Genomic DNA, 10593 nt, shown 5'->3' on the forward strand with positions numbered 1-10593 from the left:
TGGTATGGGGGTGGTTGGACCAGATGACCTTGGAGGGCTTTTCCAGCTCTAATGGTTCTGGGATTCTATGAGAATGATTCTGTGATTCTATGAGACAGGCTGTGGAGCTTAAGGGCCGTGGGTGGCTCTCAATAAAGCCCATGATGCCTGCACCACCTCAGCCACCCCTTCCTATGGCGGGGGGCCCCACCCCAGGCCCTCAAAGCCTGCCGCCATCTTGTGAGGCGTTGCCATGGCAACAGGGCTGCCGGGCGGGGAGGAGGAGGCAACACCACGGGCCGCGCACGTGACCCGCACGAGGCGTACCGGAGCGGACTACACCTCCCAGCATCCCCGCGCGCGCCGCCGCGCAGTGTACGCCGGGAGGCGCACCGCCCTCCGCCCATAGGCGGTGCCCCCCCGAGGGAGGCGGGCTCTCGGCGGTGTGGAGCTCGGTGATTGGCGGCTCGGCCCGCCGCTCAGCGGGAGGGCGGGGCGGGGCGGAAGGCGGAAGCGGAGCATGGCGGCGGCGGCAGGAGCGGGTGCGGGTGCGCGGCTGTGGGCGGCCGCGGTGCTGCTGCTGGCGGGGGCCGGGCCCGTGCCCGCCGAGCTGACGGACGGCAACAGCGAGCACCTGAAGCGCGAGCACTCGCTGATGAAGCCTTACCAGGGTGAGCGGGGACCGGGATGGAGGACCGGGACCGGGACCGGGGGGGCGGGGCCCGGTGCCCGGTGCTGAGGCGCGCTCCCTGTGCCCGCTGCAGGCGCGGGCTCGGCCGCCATGCCGCTGTGGGACTTCCAGGGCAGCACCATGGTCACCAGCCAGTACGTGCGCCTCACGCCCGACGAGCGCAGCCGGGAGGGCTCCATCTGGAACCGCGTGGTGAGCGCCGGGGCCGGGGGAGGGGGCGCGGGGGGGCGCTGCCGCCGTCCTGACCGCGTCCCGCTGTCTGTCCGCACAGCCCTGCTTCCTCAAGGACTGGGAGCTCCACGTCCACTTCAAGATCCACGGGGCCGGCAAGAAGAACCTGCACGGGGACGGGCTCGCCCTGTGGTACACGCAGGAGCGCCTGGTGCCAGGTGGGTGCCCAGTGAGCGGATGCCCCGTGCGCGGGTGGGCGCTGGAGTGGCCTCCGGGCCGCTCTTGTGCTGGAGGGGCTCCAGAGCAGTGGTCTGAGCTCTCCTTGGCTGCACTTCATCTCCCTGGCGTTGACTGCCCACATCCATGCACCTGCCAACCAGCGCTTCTGCAGCTCTTCCCAGCGGGCACCTCACCCGTGTCCCGTGGCTCCCAGGGAGCGCGGCTGTCTGCAGCCTGCGTGCAGCAGCGTGAGCGTTGTGCCTGCTGTTCTCATGCAATTGCTGCCTGGTTAGGCTTTGCTTTGTAGTGAGGCAGGGCTGAGCCGCTCATGCTGGCTTCAAGGCACCTCAAAGTCCTCCCATCTTGGGATTTCAGGACGTGGGCACAGAATTGCGTAGCTTTTCTGTTCGTACAGGAAGGCTTAACTTCCTCTGGGCTCCCTGAAAGGTGACAGACGGCTGCCTTGTTTCTGGGCACAAATTTCTTCTGAGTGCTGTTTATTTGTTCACTTTGTTCTGCCCTGTTCCAGGTCCTGTCTTTGGCAGCAAGGATAATTTTCACGGGCTGGCTATTTTCCTTGACACCTATCCCAACGATGAAGCAACAGAGGTGAGTAGTTCAGGGAGCTCGGTGCCGTTTCCTCGTGGTTTCATGATCCGAGTGCTTCATGACTTGGGCAAGGAAAGCTCCTTATGTGAGAACAGGTTGTTCTTCCTGCTCTGGGAGCTAGCGAAGGGCAGAGGATTTATGTGCATTAATGGAGACAAGAAGGTGCTTGCTCCATCTTCTGGTGTTGACTGCGCAGATGGTTCCAAGGCCTTTTCCCTGCTGGCTGAGAGGACAGCAGAGATCAAGTGTGAACTCTGCACCAATAAGTCAAGTTCAAGGAATCCATATGAAAGGGTGCTCATCCTGAGTGTCACTTCCTGAACCTCTGTGATCATCCCGCGCTGTTTCCGTTTCCAGCGCAGGTGTCTCTAAAAGAGAAGCTCCTGTGCTGGCTTTCTGCTCCAGAAATACTTGTGGTTGAAATACAGCTCGGTCCCATGGGGGCTGTGGTCCTTTTCTTCTGCCCTGCTTTGCATTTGTGGGTCTAGTTACGGCACAGTCAGACGGTGTAAGGGTGTTAGGGAGATTTATCACGCCAAAACCCCGATACTCCAGTCACAAACACCTGGAAGCGGCCCTGTGCCCTTGTCTCGATGCTCAGTGAGTCGTTGATTCTTGCCTCCAGTTGGCCCCTTCCAGTGTATGCCACGCACTGACTAAAAAATAGTATCTGTGGTTTCGCTGGTAATGAGCAATTGCTGCCCGCTATAGTTCTGTGCTCTGCTTGTAGGCTTTTTACCTGGTTTTGTCTTTTCTCTGCAAGCCGCTCGCTGGGGACGGTCCCGTTGTCACGGTCACACAGTGCTGCGTGAGCCCGCGGGGGGCCTCAGTGCAGAAGATGAGAACAGGCCACTGCTTTAGACCAGAACAAGCCCTTGCTCGTTTTAGAAACAGCTTTGCGTAGAACAGGAGCCTTGATCCAATTGTTCAGCTCTCCGCGCCGTTCCCTCGCTGGGATAATGGTCTTGCCGAGGTTTCAGAGCAGGCAGGGGGAGGCTCCCGCAGGCTCCCTGCAGCGACGTTCCGCTCCCTGCAGCGCGTGTTCCCGTACATCTCCGCCATGGTGAACAACGGCTCCCTGACGTACGATCACAGCAAGGACGGGCGCTGGACGGAGCTGGCAGGGTGCACCGCCGACCTCCGCAACCAGAACCACGACACCTTCCTGGCCATCCGGTACTCCCGGGGCCGCCTGACGGTGAGCCGTGGCGGGAGCCTCGCGCCCTTGGCGGGGCTCGGCGTGCCCGTTCGACAGCGCAGTGCTGGAGGCGGGGGTGCTGCTGTGGTGGAGGTGGTTGGCCGGGCTCGGCCTCCTGCTCTCCTGCAACTCTGGCTCTAAAATTGCTGTCGGCTGGGCGGGAGGACAGCCGGCGTTCTTGGTGTGAGCCCCCTTGTCTCGCAGGTGATGACAGATGTGGAAGATAAGAATGAGTGGAAGAACTGCATTGACATCGCAGGGGTCCAGCTACCCACTGGCTACTTCTTCGGTGCTTCTGCGGGCACTGGAGACCTGTCTGGTGAGTGGGCTTGGCTCGCTGCTTGTTGCCTGGCACGTCACGCTATGGGTGCAATAGGTGCCTTCCTTTCCTTGTATTGTTCACCGGGCTTTTGAAACTGTGCTGGGTAGGGACCCGCAACCTGGGAAAAGAGGCGTCTAAAAGCTAAGGAACATCCTAAATCAGTTCGATAGCTGGGCTGTGAGGGTGGTTTCAGAGGGAAGGAGACCTGTGCCTGGCAGAGCACAGATCTGGGGGTGCTCTGGAGGCGTGGGCGCTTCTCAAGGCTTCCGGCAGTCTCCAGTGCTGATGGTTGTTCCCTAGACAATCACGACATCATCTCGATGAAGCTGTTCCAGCTCATGGTGGAGCACCCTCTAGAAGACGACACCGTTGACTGGACAAAAATTGAGCCTAGCGTCAGCCTCCTCAAATCACCCAAAGGTGAGTCTCTGGGCTTCCGAGACCTTTGCTGGAGGATTCGGGTGTCCCTATAGCTTTTCTCTCCTTGCAGACAACGTGGATGACCCGACAGGGAATTTCCGAAGTGGGCCCTTGACCGGGTGGAAGGTGTTCCTGCTCCTGCTCTGCGCCCTGCTGGGCATCATCGTCTGCGCTGTGGTGGGAGCTGTGGTCTTCCAGAAGCGCCAGGAGCGGAACAAGCGTTTTTACTAGTGGAAGAAACGGGGCTCTGGTTGTGCACAAACCCTTCTTTTCTATGGGGAGCTGTAAAAAAAACAACAACAACAAACTGTGGTTTCTAAAAGCTGTTTCTGAGAAATACAAGAAGTATTTTCTTACCTGTCCCTGTGGCCGTAACTCCTGCCGGACACGTGGCCTCCAGCGGGCCGGACCCAGGGGGGGCGATTCCCGTGGGGGCCCCCATCTCCTGCAGCCCGGGGCGGGTGCCTCCCGCTGCCTTTCCGGGCCCCCCCTTGCCCCCCAGGACCTGCTGCGCTGCCCGGGGTGCGGGGGGGGAGCTGATGCCGGCGGGCGTGAATGTAGGGGGTGTGTGGGGTCGGGGCTGTGAGGGCATTAAAGGACTGACACCACCTGCGGCTCTGCCTGTGTCTGGGGGGGGAGTGAAGGGGGGGGATTTTGGGGGGGGAATGAAGGGGGACCAGATGTTCTTGGAGGTCTTTTCCAACCTTAATGATTCAATAGTCTAAGTAAGCACGTACAAAGCAAGCACATACAAGCAGAGGAAACTCTCTTTTAGTTCCTAGGGGAAAACAAATTGGGGGGAATGGGGGGGGGGGAAGAATTGGAGGGAATGAAGCGGGGGGGGAGAATTGCAGGGAATGAAGAGGGGAGAAACGAACTGGGGGACAGTAAGTGGGAAGGAGGGGAGATGAATTTGGGGAAAGGGATGTGGGGGATGAACTGAGGAAAGGGGCGATGAATTTAGGGGAAGGGATGGATTGGGGGGGGTGAATTGGGGGAAGGGGGGGGGATGAATGGGGGAAGGGGTGGAGGGAATGAATTGGGGGAAGGGATGGGGATGAATTGGGGGAGGGGGGGAATGAAGGGGGAGGAATTGGGGGAAGGGGGGTCCCTGATGATGCTAGCGCAGGGGATGCCCGGGGGGGGGGGGGATGTCCCCGCGGTGCCCCCGGGCCCGCCCCCGTCCCGCCCCCGCCGGGCGGAAGGCAGCGGGGCGGCGGGGCCGGGCCTTGTTTCCGGGGGAGCGGCGGGGCGCAGCCAGCGTGGCCCGGCGGCGGGGCCGGGGCCGGTGCCCGTACCGGTGCCCCGACCGGGACCGGGACCTCCGGGTACCGCCATGGGGCCGGGCCGCCGCAGGGCCGCGCTCCGCCTGCGCGGCGGCGGGTGAGCGGGGGCGGCACGGGGGGGGGGGCAGGGCTCTGGGTACCGGGGGGGGGGTCCTCAGGGGGTGTGGGTCCGGTGGGGGGGACACCGGGGTGGGGGGACGCCGGGGGGTCCCCGCTGACCGCCCGCCGTGCCCCCAGCTCCCCGCAGCTCCTGGGGCTCCTGCCCGGCAAGGTGTCCGTCTTCCAGCTCTTCTTCGCGGCGCTGCTCCTGGGCTTCGCCTCGCTGCTCTGGCTCCAGCTCAGCTGCTCGGGCGAGGGGGCTCCCCCCGGGAGAGGGGTCCCCCGCCGGCCCTGCCCGCCCGAGCCCCAAGCCCCCCCGGCCGACGACCCGTCGTGGGGTCCCCACCGCCTGGCCCTGCTCGTCCCTTTCCGCGAGCGCTTCGAGGAGCTGCTGGCCTTCGTGCCCTACATGCACCGCTTCCTGAGCAAGAAGAGGATCCGCCACCACATCCTGGTGCTCAACCAGGTGGATCACTTCAGGTACGCGGTGGTCGGAGCTCGGGGAGCGGAGGGGGCCGGGAGCCCCGTGCCCAAGCACCGAGGGGCTCCTGCTGGCCTCTCGGTGCTGGGGAACTCGGGGCACGCGCAGCGAGGAGTCAGGGCCGTGGCGCGATGCTCTGCCCACCGCTGCTCACCCTAAAGCTTACAGAAGGACAAAGCAGTGCCTCGTTTCTTTCCCTGCCATCCTTCGTAAGCAAGAAGAGAATTCAATACCCCCAGATGTTGCAGCTTTCTTCCCAGTGCCACTTAGCAGCAAACCTCTGGGGACACTGAATTCCTTGAGGTGTTTGGAAATGCTGTAGCTTGCCCCGTGCTGCACCCAGCCAGGTGGAGTTTGCTTTGACCCCTTCCTGCAGGCAGTGGCCGAACCCCTGCACGTTGCTGTTAGGCTGAGCGTGCGCAGCCCTGCACAGGGGCACGGCTTCAGGGCGGGCAGCTGGAGCACCCGGAGCTGTGCAGCCAGGGGACGCCGTGTTTGTGTGTCTGTGCAGAGGGGCTTTGCGGTGACAGTCCCTGTTTGGGGACCAGGCTGGGGCCGTGGGGCACGGGAGGTGGACGTGGAGGGACAGGGGCTGCTGTGCTTGGCGCTGAGAGTCCCTGGTCCCGTGGCAGGTTTAACAGAGCGTCCCTGATCAACGTGGGCTTCCTGGAGAGCGGCAACGACACCGACTACATTGCGATGCACGATGTCGACCTCCTGCCCCTCAACGAGCAGCTGGACTACAGCTACCCCGAGGCAGGGCCCTTCCACGTGGCGTCCCCGGAGCTGCACCCGCTGTACCACTATAAAACCTACGTGGGGGGCATCCTGCTGCTCACCAAGCAGCACTACGAGATGGTGAGCACGTGGGTGCGACGCCCCGGCCAGTTTGGGGTACGACGTGGTCTTGGCACGCAGTCAGGTCGTGCTCCGTGCTCAGGAAGGGGGAAGAGGAGTCAAAATGCTACAGGGACAGAGCCTGCGGTCTGAGCTGGCTGGGGACAGGAGAGGGAAGGCCGCAGGCGTGCCTGGGGCTTGTGATGCTGTTGTCTGCTCCCTGCGCCACGCGGAGTTGTGCTGTGGCTGCGGGAGGAGAGCAGGACCCCGGCTGGTACAATGCCCCTCTCGTTTCAGTGCAACGGCATGTCCAACCGCTTCTGGGGCTGGGGCCGGGAGGACGATGAGTTTTATCGACGTATCAAAGGAGCTGGTCTCCAGGTAAGCTGTGCTCCGCGGCCTCCTCGGTTGAAATTGCCCTTCTCCTTGTCTCCCCACTGGATCCCTGCTGCAGCTATCGAGGCTGGGACAGGGGCAGGGCCCTTCCACGTGCTTCAGTCGCTTTACAGAAGTTTTGCTCTGCTCCCAGGTTCGCCGTCCCTCTGGAATCACAACTGGGTACGAGACCTTCCAGCACCTGCACGACCCAGCCTGGAGAAAGAGAGACCAGAAGCGCATCGCTGCTCAGAAGCAGGTGAGGCTTGATGGAGGAGGACCACGAGAGATGCGGGTTGCTACCACCACGTGCTCGGAGCCCTCCCTGCCAGCTCTCTGCTCCTCTCCCAGGCACCGGGTGCTTTCTCCTGAGCGGTCTTTCTCTCCCTCAGGAACAGTTTAAGGTGGACCGGGAGGGAGGCCTGAACAACGTGCGGTACCGAATCGAGTCACGGACAGCTCTGAGCGTGGCAGGAGCCCCCTGCACCGTCCTTAATATCTTGCTGGACTGTGACACAAACGAGACCCCGTGGTGCACGTTTGGCTGAGCCTGTCCCTGTGCGCTGTGCTCATGCCGAGGTGCCAGGGCTGCCGCCGAGCTGCTTGGAGCAGGCAGGATTTTTGCAGCAGACGAGCGTGGCGGTGCTGGCAAGACGCAGAGGAACAAAAAGGGCTGAGAACTTGTCTTTGCTGGGACCAGCAGAAGAGGCCAAGAGCAGGACTCCGTGGCATTGCTGCAAACGCCGGTGCTGCCTCCCAGGGCAGGTGCAGGAGGCGTTTTTTTTCTGTACTGGACGTGGCTGAGCTGCCACCCGGTTCAGAGGACAATAAAGAACTGTCAGGGCATCTGTGAGCAGTAAATGCCCTGCAACACGCAGCACTGCTGTGTTTTCCTGTTGCCTTCCCCTGACTGGTTTCAGTGCACCCATTTCTAGCTCGGCCTCTGGACAGGCAATCTGTTCTGCTTCAGAGGGGGTGTGAGGGCTGTGGTGTGGGCTCAGGACTTGTCTGGCTCAGTGAAAGGCTCGGGGAAGGTGCCCAGGCCAAGTAGCCGTGCCAGCCCCGTGGTGCTGGACACGAGATAGGGAGGAGGAGGGAAACATCCCTGTCTGGCTGCCGGGAAGGTGCCTGGGGGCACTGCAGCAGGGATCCAGGGCTGGGGAAGCAGGGAAGGCCCCTCTGGCCTGGCTGGTGATCCTCACCTGATCCTGGTGATCCTGGCTGGGGCCCTGGGAGCTGCCAGTGGTTTGGGTTTGGTAGAAATCAGCCTCACCTGCACCATTTGCGGGGAATCATGGTCCTGCAGAACAGCGCAGGAGGGACAGAGCAAGGGCCGGAGCCCTAAGATGGTCCTGGTCACCGTCCCCAGAGCTGATGGCCATGCTGCCAATGCTTGTGCTGGGAGTGACAAGGCTCTGTGACATCTAGGATGCTTCTGCTCACCCTGACCCACCAGCTCTGGGCTCCTTTCCTCCTGCAGCCTGGCCTGGCCACCTGCTGGAGCTGCTGGGTGAATCGGTGCCATGCTGCTCCAAAGCACGGGGGGCTCGGGCTGGCTCGCAGACACTGCCATGTGTGGGGTGCACGATGCTGCCTCCGGGGCCCTGGCACCCGTTCCTGGTGTTGTTGCCTCCTCAAGCTGGGCAATGCCTCCCAGCCAAGCGTTTGGCCCCGTCACCAGCGCTGCGCTGGGCTGGCACCCGGCCTGCCGCCTTGCCTGGTCCCCTTCTGTCCTTGTCCCTTCTGCCTGGTGCTTCCTGAAGCAGTTGCCTTGCCGGGTGCTGGCAGATGGCTCCAGACAGAAGCTGTCGCCATCCAGGGAAGCCAAGGAGCTTCCTGTCCCATGGGGACGTGGCACCTCCGGGGAGGAGCCCCGAGATGAGGGAGCAGACAGACCCAGAGCTGTGCGGGGGTCACAAACCGCATGGGGGGAGCGGGTCCCGGTGGATCTGCTGCCACCTGCCCTCCGGGCTGCTCCAGAGCCAGGTGAGGAGCATGGAGCCCTGCATACCGGGGTGCTGCCTTCAAGGAGGGGTGAAGGTGGTGGCGAGGCTCAGCCCGTGCTCCTTGCATCATCCAACGCGCGGGCAGGCGCAGCCTGTGCTCCTCCCCAGCTTGGGGCCTGTCCTTGCCCCGGGGCAGGGGGGAATGGGGAACGCGCTGCCCAGGAGCTCCCCAGGGCCTCTCCGCCCTGCCGGCCCTACCGCAGGGTGTGGGCTCACCCGGCCAGCGCCGCCTTGGCTCTTGATGTTCTTGTCCCCAGCCCGGCGCTGATATCCTGCATGAAGATTGCAGGCTGCTTTGGTCCTGTGTGCGGAGGCGTCCCCAAGACCCATTGTGCCCTTGGCTGCGGGGAGATGTCGGCCCAGCATCGCCACTGCAAAGGCCCACGGTGCCTCAGGGGGTGTGAACGCTGACCCCAGTCTCCTCTCCATCCCTTGGGTTTGGGGATTGGCCACCCGTACGTCAGCCACTTATCTGTGCCCGAGCTGCAGCCTCGGCTGGTGGAGGCAGATCAAAGTATCGCTCCGCACCGTCCAAAATAGATGACACAGTTTCATCAGGTTTCACGAAGACGGAGCTGTGCAGAAGCAGAGAGCATATGTGCACCTCGCACTTCGCTCAGCGCTAAAGGCTCCTCTCCCGCTGCCTGGCAGCTATTTCTCAGCTCCGCTCGCAGCCCCCTCATCCTCCGGTTGCTTTTGTGGAAGAGGCGCCTTGCTGGAGACCCGGCTTCCTTTTATAGCCCTCAATGTGCCTCGGAGGTCGCTCAGCTCCGCTCCCCCCCACGCACTTTGTTATTAGCAAAGGCCCAGCGGGAGGGGCTGAGGCTTTTCCCCACCGCATTTTTGCAGATGGTAACACCCTGCCTCCGAGCCGCCCGTGTCCCGGGAGCCCTGCGGAGCCGAGCCCGAGGCCTCCTGGCATTTCTGTGCTTGGCTGGGTTCTCAGCAGCCCTTAGGAGGGGTCACGGCTCCAGTCTCACTCCAGGACACTCGGAGGCAGCGAGGGCTCCTATAGTCCCAGCCCTGCCCCTCTGCCTCCCCCCTTCTGGGGCCCGAATTGCTGCAGCGAGCTGTGCGGGGGCTGCTGCAGGCACACGGGTGCCTTCTATTGCCAGGCTGGTTCAGACCAGGCAGTTCCCGGCGTGCTGGTGGCCGACCAAACTGCGGTAGCGTCGTGACGATGTGGGGCTGCAACGAGCAGGGAGAGGCAGGGAGCTGCCATCCCGCAGGGACGTGATGGAGAGCGCACAGCCCGTGGTGGGGCCGGGACGTGGCAGCAGGAAGCGGGGCAGACGGGAAGGGATGTGATGAGCTCCCGTTACGAGTCAGCCCAGCACCTCCACGACCTGCCTGGACCAAGGCCCAGGCAGGACGCTGTCACCACCCGCCTGCCGGCCCCTCCAGCAGGGAAATGGGGACAAGTGTGTGCGTGGCCACGGGCTCCTGGGGATGAGGCAGAAGGCCGGGGTTTGTGTGGGAGGTGACGGGTGAAGAGGCTGCGAGGGAGGGCAGGGCATGGCACCACTGCCCCTTAGGGCCAACACCCTTACAATCCTCCTCGTGTTGCCTCCTTGCCCCAAATCCAAGTCCAGGCTCGGGGGGACCACCACACGTGTGGCGCTCCGAGGCCGCCTGTGCCGTGGCTGCGGCGTAGCGGGGAGCAACGGGGAACGCGGGGCTGGCGGGAGCGGCGGCGTGCCTTGGCACCAGGCCGAGGATAAGGCGAGCATGTGAGCCCGGGGACGGGGACGGGGACAGCGTGTGCGTGTGGGTGAGCACCGGCAGCACAGCTTGAGGACTGCGGCGGGTGGCGGGGGGGGGCTGGCAGCCGCCGGGGCCCGGCTGCTCGCGTCCCCGGACCCAGGCCGGAGGAGGACGGGTGCTGCGTGCGTGCGGGCTG

The 10593-nt window shown here is 63.4% G+C and overlaps 2 protein-coding genes across 2 annotated transcripts; both read left to right on the top strand.

The window, feature by feature from the left end:
- The first annotated feature begins 458 nt into the window (after positions 1 to 458).
- On the top strand, positions 459 to 4217 carry LMAN2 (lectin, mannose binding 2). The gene is made up of 8 exons (XM_080555737.1): positions 459 to 650; positions 744 to 862; positions 942 to 1059; positions 1590 to 1669; positions 2706 to 2867; positions 3072 to 3186; positions 3490 to 3609; positions 3680 to 4217. The coding sequence occupies exons 1-8, from the start codon at positions 500 to 502 to the stop codon at positions 3838 to 3840; spliced, it is 1026 nt and encodes a 341-aa protein (XP_080411863.1). The 5' UTR covers positions 459 to 499; the 3' UTR covers positions 3841 to 4217.
- Positions 4218 to 4823: 606 nt separating this feature from the next.
- Positions 4824 to 7564, top strand: B4GALT7 (beta-1,4-galactosyltransferase 7). The gene is made up of 6 exons (XM_080555750.1): positions 4824 to 4992; positions 5133 to 5474; positions 6108 to 6333; positions 6610 to 6693; positions 6842 to 6946; positions 7080 to 7564. Exons 1-6 carry the CDS (start codon positions 4946 to 4948, stop codon positions 7233 to 7235), a joined length of 960 nt encoding a protein of 319 aa, XP_080411876.1. The 5' UTR covers positions 4824 to 4945; the 3' UTR covers positions 7236 to 7564.
- Positions 7565 to 10593: the final 3029 nt, after the last annotated feature.

Source organism: Anser brachyrhynchus, assembly GCF_964034855.1.
Source record: "Anser brachyrhynchus genome assembly, chromosome: 14".
In the NCBI taxonomy this organism is placed as follows: Eukaryota; Metazoa; Chordata; class Aves; order Anseriformes; family Anatidae; genus Anser; species Anser brachyrhynchus.

Bases quoted from the DNA above. Each gene is read 5' to 3' on its own strand.
- B4GALT7 (XM_080555750.1), top strand. From the start codon at position 4,946: ATGGGGCCGGGCCGCCGCAGGGCCGCGCTCCGCCTGCGCGGCGGCGG. The intron at 4,993-5,132 runs GTGAGCGGGGGC...CCGTGCCCCCAG, and splicing joins CTCCGCCTGCGCGGCGGCGG to CTCCCCGCAGCTCCTGGGGC. The intron at 5,475-6,107 runs GTACGCGGTGGT...GTCCCGTGGCAG, and splicing joins AACCAGGTGGATCACTTCAG to GTTTAACAGAGCGTCCCTGA.
- LMAN2 (XM_080555737.1), top strand. From the start codon at position 500: ATGGCGGCGGCGGCAGGAGCGGGTGCGGGTGCGCGGCTGTGGGCGGCC. The intron at 651-743 runs GTGAGCGGGGAC...TGCCCGCTGCAG, and splicing joins GCTGATGAAGCCTTACCAGG to GCGCGGGCTCGGCCGCCATG. The intron at 1,670-2,705 runs GTGAGTAGTTCA...CGCTCCCTGCAG, and splicing joins CCAACGATGAAGCAACAGAG to CGCGTGTTCCCGTACATCTC.